Genomic DNA, 18424 nt, shown 5'->3' with positions numbered 1-18424 from the left:
AGACACTCAGTACTAACACAGGCAGTACGTCGCATCAGTAAAGACAAAGCATGACGTTTTCGTCAGTGGGTGAGGGGCAGCCATGGGATGACTTCAAAGCGGTCCCTCCACCTCCATCCCCAGGGACCTGAAATGTGAGAAAACCAGACCTACAAACACTAGAAGGAAAGGTGATTTCCTCCATGCCCAGGAGCAGGGACAGGTCCCAAAACGGAATCAAAATCTAGAAACAGTGACAGAAAAACCTTGATCAGGGTCCCCCAGACAGAAACAAACATGGATGGCCACTTGGCAAGGGGAAGGACAAACAGCTGATGCACACGGAGTCCGGTGCAGAGAGGGGGCCATGAGCCACTGGGAGATGGGGAGGAGTCATGAAGGCTCCCGGTAAGAGCAAGGCACAAGAACTTCAGCCCAAAATTGCTCTGCTCAACCACGCTTCAGTTTCAGAAAGGGAGACGAAAACTCCTCTGAGACGTGCGAGGTCCGAGGTCTGACCCCACACTCTGCCAGCAGGTCGGGGACACAAACGAGCTCAAAGGCACACCGAGCCGGCCACACAGAGAGGTGATTTCACTGAGGGCGACTGGATTAGAGGGCACCGGCTCTAAGAGCAGAAAGAGCTGGAAGAAAAGCGATCACCACGTACTTCTTTACTAGCACCATCAGCAGTGATGCTGGTGCTGGTACAATGGAATCATCACATACAGCACAACACACATAAACCATCATGCTCACATCATTAGGTAGGAAGATTGTTTACAGCACAACCTATACACGTGGAAGTTCGGTAAAAATCTAAAGCGGAACTATCAGTATGAACCCACGATGTATTTTCTCTTAAAACAGAGCCAGGATTCCTGCTCTATGACCGAAGTGTTTCACACCAAAGGCTGCGCTGTGGGAAGGAGTGGGGGCAAGGTGGCCTGCCCACATCTCTGAACCTCAGGATGGCACGGCTCTCACGGGGACGCGCTCCACTTCTGCCCAGGCTTGCGCATCTCTGTCACCAAAAGGTTAACAGAAAAGCAGCCCGCAGGTGGCACTGACACACACAACCAACCACAGGCCTCCACTTCTCCTCTGGGCACCAGGTTGTAACCCCCACACCACGTGGTACAGGCCCCTCACTGCCAACGCTCGTGCCCATCCTGTCGGTCCTCAGAGGCAGCAGAAACCACTTACCTTCTCGCGTGAGATCTTCTTCTTGCCGCAGCCGTCACAAGTCAAGGGGAACTTGGGGCAGACATCATGGTGCGCCTGAAAGGGAAATGGGCAGGAGGTCAGAGCCGAGAGACTGGGGATGTGCTGATGCTTGGACAGGGCCTGGCACCCAAGGCATGCCGCGCTCCTCATCACTGTCCTTGGCTCCCCTGCTGAGACCACGACCCCTCTAGAGATGGTGCTTGACTTGGGAGGGGGGGTCCTGCAGGCACACGCATTAATTTCGAGTTTAGAGCCTCCTCTTCGTCTGGTTGCCCCAGAGCAACACAACAAGGACAAGCCGCTAACAGTGACCGAGAGGAGTGCATCACCACTGCCACCCAACTGAAACGGGCCCACCCGGATGGAGAACGCTGCCTGGCCCCGAGGCGCAAGGCTGGCGGGACTTCCTGACCAGGACCCGTGAGCAGCTGGAACATCCCCAAGACCCCTGAGGGGATGCTGCAGGCGCCTGGCGCCTGACGTGCTCTGGCCCTCACCAGGCCTCTGGATCTAACAGCTCATGGAAGGAGGGCACAGAGAACACCTTGGGGAAGCAATCTGCCAAATGCAGAACAGCTGGTTTCTTCAACAAATGGCAAAGAATAAAAGACACCCAGGGAGCCAGCCCTGGTAGCCTAGTGATTAAGTTCAGCGTGCTCCGCTTCAGCAGCCCAGGTTCAGTTCCTGGGCGCTGACCTGTACCACTCTGTTAGCGGCCACACTGTGCTCATGGCCCACATACTAAAAAACAGAGGAAGACTGGCATGGATGTTAGCTCAGGGTGAAACTTTCTCAGCAAAAAGAAAAAAGATGCCTGGGTGCACTGTTAAAGATGAAGAGAGACCTCATGGACACAACAATGCAACACAGCAATACATCAATGTGACAGACCCTCATGGAGGTCGGAAACATGGGGACCAGCAAGTGCCAATATGAAGTCTCCATTAAGTTTCAGACATAGAAGGATGCACGACAGCTCTGTAGAAACGAAGACACCCGTCCATCAGAAACGCATCCTGAGGAATTTGCAGATGAAACGACGGTCTAGGATGGGTTTACTAACAGTCAGCAGGGGCCCGACGCAGCCTGGCGTGTGGTGACGCTGACACAACTGAGCAAAGGGACGTGGGTCTCACACTGCCATTCTGTGTGTGGACTTTTCTAAAATAAAATAGCTTTTTAAAATGACTTGGCTTTGGGGCCAGCCTGGTGGTGCAGCAGTTAAGCTTGCACGCTCCCCTTTAGCAGCCTGGGGTTCACTGGTTCGGATCCCAGGTGTGGACCTACGCATTGCTCATCAAGCCATGCTGTGGCAGGCATCCCACTTGTAAAACAGAGGAAGAAGGGCACGGATGCTAGCTCAGGAACAATCTTTCTCAGCAAAAAGGAGGACTGGCGGTGGATGTTAGCTCAGAGCTACCGTTCCTCAAAAAAACAAAAATGACTTGGCTTTGACTTCATACCTGGCCCAGATCCCCACAGAGAACCCTCTACCCACACAGCCGCATGACAAGGGCCGAGCCCAGGTGACAAGAGGGGAAAGTGCCAAACTGGCCCCAAGGGCACAACGTGAAGCTCAGTGTCACGGTGACCGCCAAGGCCAGGCCAGGCCAAAACCAGGGTTCCCGTGAGGACAAGCCAGAATGCCCTCACCTTCATGTCGGCCCAGCAGCAGGGCGCCCGGCAGTGCCTGCAGCTGAGGCTTCTCTCCGGGCACTCGTGCTCCAAGTGGTGCTCCTTCTCGCCAAGGCGCACCAGGCCTTTACATGCAGGGCACTCGGTCAGCATGAACGGGCAGTGTCCTTCATGGCAGCTCTGTCAACAGAGGGAGCAGAGTGTCAGCAGAGCACGTGGCAGGACAGCCCCGGCTGCCACAGAGATGGCTGCCCTGGCTGAGGCTCCCAGTTTGGTTTCAGTGCTGGACCCCTGGGACCCTGCCATCAACCCCACAAGTGCCCGGTGAGGGGCACTACACCAAGTGCCAAGAATCCATTCACTATGACACCTCTGCTCCAGACGAGAGACTAGGACCCAATTCCAAGCTGGTTGCATCCCACTCACACGACGACCCCAGGAACGTCCCTGCCTGGGCCTCACCCATGGGGCACAGAGGGGACTGCTCCAGAGTGACATTCAGGGACAAGAGGACCACTGGCCAGACAGGGAGAGGGGCCCCAGAGGGCTGGGATGGGGGACGGAGTGCAGAAAGGCAGGAGCAGAGGGATGGCACCCAGAGAGGGGCAGCAGAGCCAAGGCCTGAGGCAAAGAAAGTCTGGCTGACAGAAGCACAAAGATCGCTGGACGCCGGGCAACCAGGCCCAGAGCGGGACAGGTTCTAGGTGGAAAGAAGCAGAGGAGTGATGAGAGCCGACGTGCTGTAAGGAGAAGGGGCCATGGGAGCCAGAGCAAGCAGCAGAGACACAGCTCAGGAGCCCACCCACTTGTCCCCACGCCCACTTGTCCTCAAGCCTGCTGGTCCCAACTCCACTCATCCCAACCCTACTTGTCCTCAAACCCACTGGCCCCAACCCAGCTCGTCCCCAGGTCCACTCATCCCAACCCCACTCCTCCTCACACCCGCTTGTCCTCAACCCTGCTCATCCCAACCCCACTCATCCCCAACCCTGCTCGTCCCCAGGCCTGCCTGTCCCCACGCCTGCTCGTCCCAACCCTGCTTATCCCCAGGCCTGCCCATCCCTACGCCCGCTCGTCCCAACCCTGCTCATCCCCAGGCCTGCCCATCCCTACGCCGGCTCGTCCCAACCCTGCTCATCCCCAGGCCTGCCCGTCCCCATGTCCACTCATCCCAACCCCACTCCTCCACACACCCGCTCGTCCTCAAGCCTGCTCATCCCAACCCTACTCATCCCCAACCCTGCTCGTCCCCAGGCCCACCCGTCCTCATGCCCATTCATCCCAACCCAGCTTATCCCCACTTCCAAGCTGGAGCTGGCTGAGCCCCACTCTCCTGGAGCTGATGCCTGGAGAGGCAGAGTCCCAGCCTTGGGCTCTCTGGGTGACAGCGTCCCAGGAGAAGGGTCAAGTGAGGCAAGGCCCAGGAAAAGCCAGGGCTGTGCAGAAGGACCTGGAGGAAAGAGGGCAGGCACCCGGCTCAGGTCGAGAGTGGAGAACCTGGAAACTGGATCCAGCCACATCTCAGGCTTTGCTGTGCAAGAGCCGCACAGAGAGGGATCTGCGGACCAGGACGGTCCTGTGGGTGGACTGGGAGGGGCAGGGCGGGAGGCGGGAGGTAGAAGAGGTGAGAAGGGCAGGCCCAGACTTGTGCTGGGGCCCCATGGATGTGCCCGTGAACCAAATGCCTCTGAGGCAACAGGAAGGATGGGTCAGTCCTGATCCCTGCCCTGCAGGGGCCATGAGCTGAAGAGATGGACAGAAACTGCAGGGAACTCTTGGGAAAAGTGTGCTGTGAAGGCGATGAGAAGCAGGTCGAGGAACCGGGAGCTGAAGGTTGGTTTGCTAAGTTTTTTTATTGTGGTAAAATATACAACATAAAATTCACCATCTTAACCACTTTTAAGTGTACAGCTCAGTGGCCCAAAGCACATTCACAATGTTGTGCAGCCGTCCCCACCATCCATCTCCAGGACACTCATCTTCTCCAACTGAAGCTCTGTCCCCACTGAACACTCACCCTCTCTCCTCCCCAGCCCTGGCACCACCATCCCACCTCCTGTCTCTGGGTTGCCTCCTCTCGGCCCTCACGTGAGGAGTCCTACAGGATCTGTCCTTTGGTGTCCGGCTCATCTCACTGAGCACGACGTTAAGTTTTAGGTCAGATGTGCTAGAGCTCGTTTTGCGTGTCCACGCAAAAAACGTGAAGAAAGGGAGCCTGCGGGGAAGAAGGAGGTCACTGCGAGAGGACAGCTCCGGACAGGCCAGAGCCAGAGGAGGGCCCTCCACCATAGGGTCAGCATCTCCACAGAGATTTGGGCTGGGCCCCAACAAGCTGGGCAGCTCTGCCAAGACGCCCACACGAGGTGTCAGATCCCAGAGCATGGTCACAGTGGACCTGAGAGGGACGGGCAGGCCCCAAACGTGCGCTGTTTCCAAGTGGCCCCACAGCTTCATGGATGAGGAGCAAGCAGGAGCGACAGGTGAACTCCAGAGGGACGGGGCACACGTGTGGCCCCTCCCAGCAGCACAGCCGTGGTGCAGGGACTGCAGATGTGGTGTCCAGTGGCACCCATGCCTTCTGGAGCAGGCACCCTGTGCCTCTTTTAAGTGTACAGACCTCCTGCATGAACACACGCCAGATCAAACGCCACGTGCCCAGCTAGCCTCCCTGGGGGTCCTAGGGCAGCCCAACAGAGCATCCTAGACCTGCCACGTGAGGCCCTGGCCTCAGAAGGACACAGACCAGCCACAAAGGCAGGCCCAGACGGGACCAGGTGCACAAAGCCCTTGATGCTGTAGCAGAGCAGAGGTGAGACCTGGCTCCCAATGGCTCTCGTTCAACTTCCCCGGGGAGGAACCCTGCCACCGTCACCGCAGCCGCTTGGCTGACCCACCACTCGTTGTCGACAACTCTTCAAAGGCTCCCGGCAGGGCCCACGGCCCAGCCCTCCAACACCTCCGTTGCACTCAGCCCGAGCGTAACTTCCCTGAGCCCCAGGGCACCCCGAGGCCTCTGACATATGGATACCACGTACCCTGCGACCACCCAGTGGGCAGGGCCTTGCCCGGGACACATTGAGCAAGTGATAACCAAACTGACCAAGCGAGGGGCCTCAGAAACGAGCATGGGTCATGAAGAGAAAAACTGCACACCCATTCTGGGTACCTTGGACTCAATTCAAAGAGCGTCCTTTAAAGTGTAATGAAACACCGGGTGAGATTCGGGCAGGGGTGGGCAGCTGAAAGAAGACTGAGTGTGCGGCACTGCTGTCGATGCGCGAGGGCACACAGACCGTCCACCGACTACACTCAGCCCACACTGCTCGCTGCTCACACCTGCCACATGGCTGACATTCAGGACGTGGCATTCCAGTGGCCCCAGGTCCAAGTCCAGAACAGGTACCCTGCACCACCCCCCTCACGGGACAGCACTTGCTTCGGTGGCTCCCCATCCCTCAGATGCCCAGAGAGAAGCACACGCTTCAGAGAAATCAGCATTTATTCATCCAGAATTCAAACGCATGTTTAAGCAAGCAGAGCATCTTAATTCTGAATTCACTGGGACATGTAGGGAGACCAAGCATGCTGGACTCTGCCTGGCCTTCCAAGCGCGATTTTCCTCTAACCTGCTAACCTCTCCTGGTCCCCCTCCTCTGGAGCCCCAGGCCCTTCCTCCAACGTCTCATCTCACATCCTACGAGCATCGGGGGAGGGCAGCTCAGCTCTGCCATCAGCACTTGGCAGGCACTCCACAAACATCTTTGAACTGCAGTTTCCAATCATTGGGTTCTTAGAAAATACTAGACGTCATTGCAAAGGAAAAACATATTCAAGACTAACCAGGATTTTCCCCATCTTTCCACACTTTTCAAGTAACTCAGCCACAGCACCAGCATTTCACAACACCACCCCAATCTGGAGCCACCCAAAGGGCAGACGTGTTGGCTCAGAGAGGAGAGTGAGGCCGTGGCCATAGTAGAGGTGGTCACACCTGTGCCCTGAGGCCTCGATCTTGCCCCACCCTATGGCCTTCACAGCCACAAGAAGCCTGATCAATATATCAAAGGCGAGTGTCCCAGAGCAGCGACCGCCCCCCACGTGACCAACCCGCCCCTCTCAGGGACTTTCCAGAGCTCTCGGGTTGCAGCCAGGGACTTTCCAGACGCATGCCTGCGGGCCGCCCGCCTAGCCCTCAGGCGGAGGCCCACAAAGCTGCTGTCTGCACTTTGGGCCTGGTAGGCAGCAGAAACCCCAGAGGACCTGGGAGCTGTGGATCATTCCACCTGTCCCCAGGGGTCTCTCGGTCCCCTCACCATGGCCTACTCCCTGCATCACACATAGCAACATCACCCGCCCTTGCACATGCACCATGGTGGCCTCTGGGCCATCTGAGACCTCCGTGCAGGGAGGCGGAAGTCACTCATTCCCAGGAAGGGTGCAGAAAGGGTGCAGGGAGCCCAGAGTTGCTCAGCTTCCAGGCCTGGGGAGCCCGTCAGAAGGAAAGTGCATGTCCTTGTCCACCCCACCAAAGGCTCCTCCCCAGAGTCGGCCAACCGGCCCTTTTAGCAAAACACAGCTTAGAGCCCGAAAACCATGAAGTCAGGTTGGTTGAGACAACAAGAGAAGCGCAGTGCACTGGGCCAGGAGCAGCAAGGCAGAAGCCCGCCAGAACCAGGATCCTGATGCCAGACCCAATGGGCCCTCCCCCGCCATTGAGACTCTGTCACAGTCCAGTGCCCACCCCACAGCAGGGGGGCTTCCCGTGTCCCAGGCAGCCCTGGGCGGGAGCTCACCTGAACATAAAAGAGGCAGGGTTCCACAGAGACAGCCCCTCCGGCCTCCCCACTTGGAGGGCCCAACCTGCTCCTCTGCACCACTGAGCACAACTCTCCAGCCCCAGCAGCCACTACTGCACTTCCTGTCTCTGAGTTTGACTGCTCTAGGGCCCTCACAGGAGTGGAATCCCACAGGATTTGTCCTTCTGTGACTGGCTCCTCTCACTGAGCAGAATGCCTCAAGGTCGATCTGTGCAGTATACGCGTCAGGACTACCTTCCTTTCTACGGCTGAACACTGACCCACGGCGTGACGGGACCCATCTTGTTTGTCCCCTCATCAGTCAGCAGGGACTTGCTACCGTGAACAGTGCTGTTGTGAACACTCGTGCACAAGCAGCAGTCGGAAATGTAAGTTATTTAAAGGGTGTTCATTAAGAAGGGTAGACGACCAAACAACTGAGTGAGCTGTGGGGGGCTGGATGAGCCCTGGCGCCTCTCGGCCTGCACGGCGCAGGGTCCACTGCCTGATGCTGACCACACAGAAATCCCAACGAGCCGATGCACGGACACAAGCCAGTCTCGCCTGGCAGAGACATGAGCCACGGTGAAGACATGCACAGTGACCGCTGCCCCCTCACTGGCCAGACGCCCTTCTGCGAGCACAGAACAAATGTGCAGATGACCTCCACACACTCTAAGGTCAACACAATTCCAAGTGAAAAAGCCCTTGTGTGAAGACACAACAGAAAGATCCCGCCACGCAAGAAAGCTACGGCTTCCTGCACGCACAGGGAGATGCTGCAGCACACTCCTAGGCCAGCACTAGGTCCTGGCACACGTGCCACCTCAGTGCCACCCCACCACGGCAGGAGGACTGCACCCCATTCACACCAGGAAACAGGCACAGAGCGGGTAATGCCACCCAAGGCCACACCACATGGGTTCCACGGCACAGGTCTGTGCTCTGCACAACTTGAATGTCTGATGGACATATTGTAAGGAGCTGCTGCACCCCTTCCACAGACATCAGATGGGCTTAAACCCTGCAGGTGTCACGCAGCCTCTGGAGGGACTGCTTTGGGGGAGGGGCATCAGACTCTGGGAGGCTGGGCCAGCACAGGGAGGTCCCTACCTCGTACTCTTTAAGGGTCCCCTTCCAGGTGCAGCCGTCGCTGGGACAGACAGCCGGCAGGCTCTCCACCTCCCTGCGGGCGGCGTTGTCCGGGAAAGCCTGCAGAGAGAGCGTCCCTGCCGTTAGCCTCCTCCGGGTCACCTGCTGCCACCCCGCACAACCAGCACCGGAGCCTCCTGGACGCAGCTCTCAGGGTCCGGTCACCAGTCCACGCAGCCACTCCAACCTCTAGACATCCCTGCAGCAGGGACAGGTGACTGCCAGCTGCTGACGTTTCTTTCGCCACCCGTGTTATTAAAGGAATTAACACTTTCTGTTCTTTTCGACATTTTTAGCTTCAAGACTGTTCACTTACCGAACTGCTTTCTAAAATCGAAATGCCTTCTTCATATATGCCCTCATGCACGCAGGCAGCACAGTTCTGGGGCCCGGAGCTGGAGGGGGAGAGGGAGACGGCCTGCTGTGAGACCGACGCGAAAAACAAGTGAGCATCCCTCCCTCGGTCCAAACCCAACTCCACACCTCCATCCCATGACCTCCTCATCTGTCCTCGAGTCACAACAAGCGCACGTCAACTCTATAACATCTAAAACACTGAAAACAGGTGAGGATCGGAATCCTCTGACGAAGGATCATTCTTTCCATTGTTAACAACGGCGCTCTCTGAACCACTCACCACTCAGACAGACTCCCCACAACAAGGTGCTGCTCCTCTCACCTCCCGACCAGCCGCTGATGCCACTCAGACCAGACGGGCAGCCCTACTTACGGGCAGGCCCCATATAGGGACTCGAGCATGTGTTAATCAGTTAGAGCCACACACCCAACAAGCCAAACGTCACACGAGCCATAAGTGTAATTTTAAATTGTCTGGTACCCATGTTAAAATCAAGGAGAAGCAGCAAGGAAACTAACTGTATTAACATGTTTTATTTCACGCCTCCGTCCAAAGCAGCACCGTGTCAACACGGAGCCCATCTGGTTAAGTCACTGACTTGATGTCCCTGTTCGCAGTGAATCTCTGCCATCACGGAGCGTTCCACATGGAGCCACCCCGTGGAGCAGCCCTAAGGCAAACCCTAGCAGCTGGCCACCCGCGTACCTCAAGATGCTGGTCAGGCAGTAGGAGCAGTAGCGGTGGCCACACTGTGCCTGGAAGGGTCTGCGCAGGACGTTCTTGCAGGCCGAGCACAGGTACTTGTCCTCCAGCTTGGTCCCCAGAAGGGTCTTTGAGAAGCCGGGCTGCAGCAAATCTAGGGAGCCAGGAGGAGTCACACTAGCTGCAGCCATGAGAGCCGCGACCCCCGTGAACTGCCGAGCCCTAAGGAAGAAGAGAGCGCGTCACGGTGGGTCCTGACGTGGCGGTAGCTCCACTCTAGAGTGATCCTCCAGGGAAAACAGCCCTGCCAAGTGGTGATAACTCTGCTCATCAAGCTGACCTGTGGTCAAGAATCTGAGAAGGAGGATTTTTACACCCTGGGACGCCTTGGAGACAATCTAGTCCAACCTCCTGCTACAAATACGGAAACCAAGGCTCAGCCAGGGTGGCGACCTGCCCACGCTGCACAGCTGACACCCACACGCCCACCCCGCAGCCGTGGATCAGTCGCTGTCCTCAAGGTCACCCATCCCAGGCGTCTGTTCCCAGGCCAGCATGCTGTGACCCATGGATGGAACGCGTGCCTGCATCTGAGCTCAGAGGACACCACCTTCCTGTTAACCCTCGTGATCAGCAGTTCTTGATTTTTGTGCCTTTCCGTCTCCCCTGAGGTTCTTACGATAAGTACGCTTTTAGAATGGTGGATGGTGTTTTCAATAGACCTTACAGAGCAGCCTGGTGGGACAGTCCCATCTGCCGGTGCTCAGGCCTTGGGCAGTGCCCAGGAGATGGCCACACCACCCAAGGGCCTCTCCAACACCAGCCGTGAGACCAGGTGTGCAGCCTGCCTGGCATTGCTCCTCTGCTCCCTGTCTACCACAGCCAGTGTCCCTCTCACTTGAGAGCCACCCTCTGCTGTCCACTAGGTCTTGCCAAAGCCCCTGTGCCAAGGCTACCAAGATAGGCGAGTTGAGGTGGAGGAGAGGTTCCCATAGCACTCAGAGACATTGTGTGGAACTTACTGTTGGACATCCACAGTCTCAAAAAGCCACAAGAAATTGTACCCGTTAACCTTTGAAAAAGGGCAAGCACCCTACAGCCCCTGAAGACGAAGCACTGTCAACTCAGAAAAACTCGAGACCCAGGAAGACCGTCCCAGCCTCCTTTGCGGACACTCCAGAGCTTCGTTCCCAGCACACCCTTGGAAACACATCTCATGTGGATCCGTGAGGGGAGCACACCTGCTTCCAAGCCATGACATGATGAAACTCGAGACCCAGGAAGACCGTCCCAGCCTCCTTCGCGGACACTCCAGAGCTTCGTTCCCAGCACACCCTTGGAAACACATCTCATGTGGACCCATGAGGGGAGCACACCTGCTTCCAAGCCATGACGTGACGAAACAACACCTCCTTCCAGGAGGAGAGAGGGTCTGCACAGGGCAGCGACTGCATTCACAAGGCGATGTCACCGTCCTAGGCTGGTCTGACACAGCGGCAAACAGCAACAGATCACCGGTGCGTCGTCTTCCATGTGCAGGGCAAAGCCTCTTTCAATCGATGCTTTCAGATTTGGGAATTATGAGGCTTTGATTTGCACCACACTCCACAGCTCACAGACTATTTTTAGAACCTGCATTTACTCCTCAAACCACCCAACAAAAGGGATGCTATGTCCACGGTCACTCAGAGAAGGGCACACCTCTGCCCCTTACTCACTGGCAGGTCCTCACACCTCTCTCACAGGTGGGTGTGCCTGGGTCCCTGGACACCCATCCACCCATCTGACACCTGGGGGATTCCATTCTCGCCAGCCCTCACAGCACAGATGTGTAAGACTAGAAGCTGCCACTTATTAACAAAACCTTTTGGCATGGCCGGAGCAAGTGAGGAGGGAGGACCCCTCGGCCCACGTTTTTCAAGGCCCCTTTGTGATATGCTACACACAGGAACGTACCAGAACAGAGGGCCCACGAGAGGACATTTACCCTGGCTGAGAGGCATTCTGTATCTTCCACTTTCTTTGCTGTTTCTGGTCGTGCTACTGAACTGACTTCATGAACCACTAATGTTTAAAAACCACTGCCCTGAACAACATGAGACAGAGGGATTTTCATTTTTTAAGTATCACTAGTTAAAAAAAAAGCCATATTCTTGAGGTGAAAACGCTGTTTTGTATTTGCTATGTTACATAAAAGGTAAGGGACGCTGTGTTTCACCCAGGGAAGGCAAGACGGTGCAATAACGGCGGGGGCTGGGGCGGCAGGCGAGGACAGGGCAATGCTTCCCTTTCTGCAGTCTCCTTGAGCAGCTTCCCGCAGCGTCTGTCGTCTGTCAGGAGAGGCTTTGCTGAGATTTTATTCTTTCACAACCTAACACAGCCAGGTCTGCTTTTCGGCCAACTGACCACACCTTCTGTGACAGACTGAATCTACTTTATTAATCCATTGACTTTTACTCCTGTTAGACACAACCACAAAAATGGTCTCTTTCTTGAGTGACAAAAAAGGGACAGTCTCAACACACAGCTGGGCCTCGACTTCAGTCCATCCATTCCTCAGTGACTTCATACACGCTGCCTTTTTTGCAGTCACAACTACCTGCCCTGGATGGAAGGCAAGGGTTGTCACTCCTGTTTAAATATGGAGAACTCAGCAGGGGAGGCCAAGGAACCGGCCAAGGGGGGCACCCGCAGTCCCGTTCTCAGAGTTCTCAGTGCCTACATCCTTAACTCTTTCAGTCAAGTCTCATTTATAAATGCATTTTAACTTTTAAGAACTGTTATGGAAAACAACATACAGACTCAAAAGCGCTGTTCCAAAACGTAACCCTCGGAAAGCCATCAACGCGTGAAGGCCTACTGCCGTGGGAGCGCTCGCCCAACCTCAGCAGAGGGCTCCGGCCGCGCCAGCCCCACGTGACTGTGCTTGGCCGCCTGCACACGTCCACCGACCTGGACTGACCCAAGGCTCGGGGACCCCCCAACGGACCCCCATGGCCAGTGGCACCCACCCAGCCCCAAGACAGCTTGTGTACTTGGGATCACAGACGTGAGGGCAGGTGTGACGAACCTCCTGGAACCAAAGCGGGTGACTGGTCCTTTTAAACTTCCAGTTTATTCTCCAAATCCTGACTCTTTCAGGTAAGTTGGTTAAAAACAAGAACAATATTCATTTGCAATGACTCACATGAGTGTGTGAGTACTCCCGGCCAGCCCAGCCCTGATTTCACACTTCACACATTTCCAAAACTACTCTCCAGACGAGAATGCACTAACGTCATGCAACAGACTGACATGTTGTTAAAAGGGCATTTCTACCACATACAAAACAGTGTTCATGGAATAACCAAGTTATACGAAGTTCAAGGACAGGAAAAACTAATCTATGACGACGGAAGCTGGGACAGCAGTTCCCTCTGGGGTTGTGATATTGCGATATGATAGGTATTTGGTCGTCTTCTCGGTTCCTGGCACAGAGCTCCCAGAAGCCCTGGGATTTCCTGAGTGACTGGGGACAGAGAAGCATCTTTTGTTATTCATAGCCACTTCCACCACCACCCCCAACCCCACCTGGGGAGGAGGGGGAGACATGGAGACAGATTTAATCACCGATGACTAAGGATTTCATCAATCACACCTTCCTAACGCAGCCCCCATGAAACCCTACGCAACGGGGTTCACAGAGCTCCGAGGCTGGCAAACACGCCACAGCGCTGGGTGACTGGTACGCTGGTGAAGGCATGGAAGCTCCACACCAATCCCCATACTTTGCCCTGTGCATCTCTTCCATTTGGCTGTTACATGTAAGGGTTTCCCTGAGTTCTGTCAGCCGTTCTAGTAAATTACTGAACCCAAGGAGGGGGTCATGCGAACCCTCAATTTATGGCCAGTTGGTCAAAAGTATGGGAGGCCTTGATTTCCGACAAGTATCTGAAGTGGGGGGCAGTCTTGTGTGATGAAGCCCTTAACATATGGAGTCTGAGCTCGTAACTCCAGGTGGTTAGTGTGAGAACCGAGTTAAACTGCAGGACACCCAATCGGTGTCTGCCAAGAAACAGAGAATTGCTTGATATGGAAAAACCTAAATATTTGGTGTCAGAAGCACTGTGAGTAGAGAAACACAGAAGTTTTCCATTTAGGGGGTCACTGTTACCTACAAAGGGCAGGAGGAGGCCTTCTGGGTGCTAGAAATGACTGTATATAGACAAAAGTGCATCTGGTTGTACACTTGGGATTGGTACATTTTGCTGTATACCTCAATTAAAAAGAAAAACGGAGTTTCTATTCCCGAAGAGTCAAAAAAGATGGTGAAATCCCTAATTATGGTATACCCATGCATGTTTATCCAAAATAACCCTGCCTCATAATGCTAAAAATAGCAGAGCAACCTCAAAAACAGGTTTTGACATGAAAGAGGCCCCCCAGGTGAGGCCGCAGCTCGCTCCTGCCTCCCCACCCCCCAGGTGAGTAGGGGCATCCAGCACCCCATTGTTGTTCTGCCGTTTCCTTCACTGCAGGTGAAGCTGGGCTGCGCACTGCCCTCACAAGCCCGGGTCCTTCACAGCAGGAGGACCCGGGAAAGGGCCATCCCTGAAAGAAATCACTAAGACCCCGAGTTGGAGGCCACCGGGCAGCCGACTCCATCATCCTCAGTCTGGTGTGTGAGGGTGGGTTATTGGTGTCAGTGAATAATTCTCAAGAGGGCAGGCTGTATCGTCACAACAAACCCATGTCAAAGCAGATACTGGAGCACCTGGCTGCTGGGGGTCACCGTGCTGCCGGCAGACACAGTGGTTCAACCCAGGGGCCTCATCCTATGATGCCCCCAAGTATCAGGGACTGAACTTCCCAAATTCATGTTCCCACTGACAGCCCACCTCTACTTTGTATGACATCAGGATTCCACGTCACATCAGATTTCACTTGGTTCCACCCAGTTCTAACCTGCCTGTGTAACAAGCCTATTTAAGCAATATTCAAGAACTTTAATCTGCACACAGCCATGAGTATGAGGCCTCCCCAGTACTAGAAATCCACTTTAAAATCATAATTCCAAACTGAAGTCCATCTTTTTTCAGGCTCAACATAACACCAGTAGTGGCCTGGTACCCACTAATCATCCAACAAGTGTTTACACTAAGCATCATAAGCAAACACCGCGGGTGAGGACTTTTCCAGTGTTACCAAGCTGCCTCATACTTACCCACGCAATCAACATATTTAGTTTCTCTTATTGAAAACTCCGCCATCAACAGGTCAACAGGGAGAGACCAATTAATTACAATGTAGCCATTCTATCCCCTTCGAAGTCAACTTCCTCTCACCACACCCAGACAACCACCTGCTCCCCTGGCCTATCTCCCTGACGTCTGAGCATGGGTGTCCAGAGAGCTCACTGGAGCTGGGCCCCTGCGTCAGCCCACGCAGCACCCCATCCCCCTCAGCAGCTCAAGCCAAATTCTTGCAGAGCGCTCTCTCTCTCACCCACCCACCTCTTAAGGGGTTAGTAAATCCACGGGCTCTACCCTCTACAAACATCCGGAACCTGACCACACTGCTACTGCCAGGTCCTCGCCACTGTCCCCTGTGACCTGACTCTGCACAGCCTCTCACAGCCCTCCAGGTAGCCAGAGGGACCCTTAACACACAGCTGGGACTCGGTGGCTCCTCCCTCAGACCCCCAGGGCTTCCAGGCTGCTCACCCTCCTGAATTCCAGCTGTCTTCCCCCTAGCCCACCCACATGAGGAGGCCTTCCCTGACAACCCTCCTCAAAACGGCTCTGTGCTGGCCCTCCCTCCTGCCATGGCCCAGCTCACCGCCTCACCTGCTCTCTCTTCTCCCTGGTATTGTGGCATTGTGGGCCTGTTCCCTCTAGAATGTCTTCTCCAGGAGGCAGGGACTTTGAAGGCGGGAGGAGGGACCCAGGGCTGTGCACAGGGTGCATGAGCACCCTCCCTGCTCCCCAGGCTCCCGGCCCCATCCACTGACTCCTACACCCACTAATCCAGCCCTTCCTCCATGCCGCACCACTGGCCCAGCTGTGCCCTGCCCTGCTCCAAAGCGGCACCCTGATCCTGGAACCTGTGCCAGCTGTTCCTTCTACCTGAGTCACCTCATCTACTCCACCTCCTACCCAACCCCTGCTGTGCATCCACCTCCCTAAATCACAATCAGTCCACAAGACCACCTGCCCCAAATGCCATCTCCACTGCCTGCTGGGCCCTGCAGGGGGCGTGGTCTCCACCCTGCTTCGAGCTGGGCACACCACAGCTCAGACCCTGGGGACGGCTTCTGCTGAGCCTCCTCCCCTCACCACCCAGGCTCAGCCCCCCTGGACAGGGGTGGGGCACCGTGGTGGGACACCGACATGCCCTCCCTGTGGACACAAACCCAGGCCTTTAGGGAACGATCCTCACCAGTCTCAGTCTCCACAAGGAGTGAACCCGAGGCAGCATGGGAGGACTTGAGAACAGATAGGTGGTGCACCCTGATTGGGACCTTCCTGTCCCTGCCTGTGTGTGCTCGTGCCATGCAGCCGTGAAAGCCCACTCGCCACACCATGCTGCCAGTGCCCTCACCAAGGTGACGGGCGGTGGGCAGGCTGGCACTTCCTACTGCCAGAGGGGGGTCCCAAGCCTGACTCTCAAAACACAAAGCAAAAATACCTTTTTCTCCCTGAGAAAACGCTTTCTCTGGCAACAAGTGACCACTGTAAACCCTGTGCTCTAGCCCCAAATCACGACCATGGTTGAAATAACCTGTTCCTTCAGGTCCCAGAGGAATGACATTCCAGTTTATTTCTCCACTAAGTTTAAAAACTCCTTAAGAGAGACAACCTTGGCTGAAAGCCACCTCCCCCTGCCTCCCTGCAGCCCTGAGGCACGCACACCGTGTCCACCCTGCTCCCTGCAGCCCCTAGGCATGCACACGGCCTTCACGCTACTCCCTGCACCACAGGTATGTTTCCGGGCTCCTGCCATGGACCACATGTGGTGCTGAGGGGACTGAGGCATCATTCCCAATGCAGTCAACAGGCCGTGGCCACACAGAACAACACAGCCTGGGGTGGCGGAGGTCTGGGAGGCAGGGGGACACTGGAAGGGCATGTGGCACAAATTGGTTGTGTCGAGAGGCGCCTACAGGGTTGTCCCAGGCAAAAGGACTGGCGAGCACACAGGCTCCATGTCACAGCGTGCGTGTGCCTTTGGGAGCCTCAGCGTGGCTGGGCTTTATCCTGAGAGCGAGGGGCTGTGGGAGTGGGAGAGAGTGGGCTGGGCGGGAGGCAGGGGAGCAGCAGTTCAACACGTGAAGAGACAACTGCTGGAAGCGCTGAGCACTGTGGCTGCTCAGCAAAGCCTTTAGGGAAGCAATTCTTAAGTTTTCGTGTTTGAAACTCAAGCAACAGTGAACTTTGTAGTAAGTTATACTGCAACGAAACTGTTTTCAAAAGAAAAAAACTCAAGCAACAACTTTGGGTTGGTTGGGACTTCCACCTAAAAGCAGTAGCTGAGGCGCTAACCACCGCTGTCCTCAAAGGTGACATGTGGCCGGAGTCTTGCAGGGCCAGGTGTGACCTCTGTGGGCTGGGAGTCAAGCCCCCCCTACCCCCAACTCAGACAAGGGCAGAGCGTCTGCCCTCACACGCACAGCTGTCCTAGGTTCTCCAGTGGCTGACCACCCCACTCTGTGTCCAGAGAGCCTCTCTGGCCCTGAACAGACACGGAGGTTTTCTGAGCCGCCCCACTCCCGGCTCCATCCCTCCCCGCAGCTGCCTCCACTCTGGATCCCATCACGGAGGCCCCTGGATGATCCAGCAAGTTCCATGTCCTCACCACCCATCTCCGGCCTCACTCTCATGGTGGAAACCGGCACCAGCCTCATACAGGCACAGGACATCCCCGACTCCACTCAGAGGCTCCCCAGGCCAAAGGGGCGCGGCTGGAGGCCGACACGAGGGCACCCTAACATTAACTCAACCGACCAAGAAACGCTTCTAGGATCGCGGATGGCGGGTGGGGGCTGAGAACGGGCACAGCAGGTGATGCCCTGAGAAGGGCAGAAAGGCGTCAGGGTCGGGGGCGGGCGGGTGAGCAAGACCGGGAAGGGCGACGGCGGGCAGGGCGCTGGGGCCTGGGTCACAGGCTGCAGGGGGCAGCGGAGTGAGAGCAGGCGGCCGGAGAGGTCCAGCGCCGCCCTGGACGTTCGGGGAGCTCGGCCAAGTCCGAAGCAGGTCAGAGGTCCCACTGGGGTCAGGCGACCCCGCAGCTGGGGTCAGGGAAGGGGTGAGACACCCACCGGCCGCCACCGAGGCTCGGGGCAGGGGTGCGGGGGCGCTGCGCCCCCGGCTGGAGACCCCAGGTCGTGACCTGGACCGTGGACCCCGCGACCTGGACCCTGCGACGTGGACTCGCGTTGTGCCCCCGCACTGTGACGCAGGCCGGGACCCTCGCCCCGGGACCCACGCCGGAGCCGCCGTGGGCGCCCGCGAGCGTTCGCGAACTTTCCTGCTCCCACCGCGCTCCGACTTTCAGTTTCCGGCTGCCCCGCTCCGAGAAATCCCCTCGGGCCCGCGGG

At 56.4% G+C, this 18424-nt stretch overlaps 1 protein-coding gene across 8 annotated transcripts in view; it reads right to left on the bottom strand.

Annotated features, from left to right (window-relative positions):
• The window catches only part of TRAF2 (TNF receptor associated factor 2), a 28045-nt gene that overhangs the window by 7577 nt on the left and 2044 nt on the right, over positions 1 to 18424 (bottom strand). For 5 of the 8 annotated variants that reach the window (XM_070595186.1, XM_008544562.2, XM_008544563.2 and 2 more), the window contains exons 2-6: positions 9853 to 10071; positions 9106 to 9184; positions 8751 to 8849; positions 2860 to 3021; positions 1186 to 1260 (exon numbers count right to left, since the gene is read on the bottom strand). In XM_070595186.1, the coding sequence (XP_070451287.1) occupies positions 1186 to 1260; positions 2860 to 3021; positions 8751 to 8849; positions 9106 to 9184; positions 9853 to 10040 (603 nt within the window). In that variant the 5' untranslated portion in view covers positions 10041 to 10071. Of the gene's footprint in view, positions 1 to 1185; positions 1261 to 2859; positions 3022 to 8750; positions 8850 to 9105; positions 9185 to 9852; positions 10072 to 18145; positions 18317 to 18424 lie in introns of those variants that run through there. The other 3 variants (XM_070595188.1, XM_070595185.1, XM_070595187.1) reach the window with 3 other exon arrangements.

The sequence above is a fragment of the Equus przewalskii genome, chromosome 26 (genome assembly GCF_037783145.1).
Source record: "Equus przewalskii isolate Varuska chromosome 26, EquPr2, whole genome shotgun sequence".
Lineage (NCBI taxonomy): Eukaryota > Metazoa > Chordata > Mammalia > Perissodactyla > Equidae > Equus > Equus przewalskii.
The sequence above is the reverse complement of the archived record's forward strand: the minus strand, read 5'-3'. Positions and strand labels throughout refer to the sequence as shown.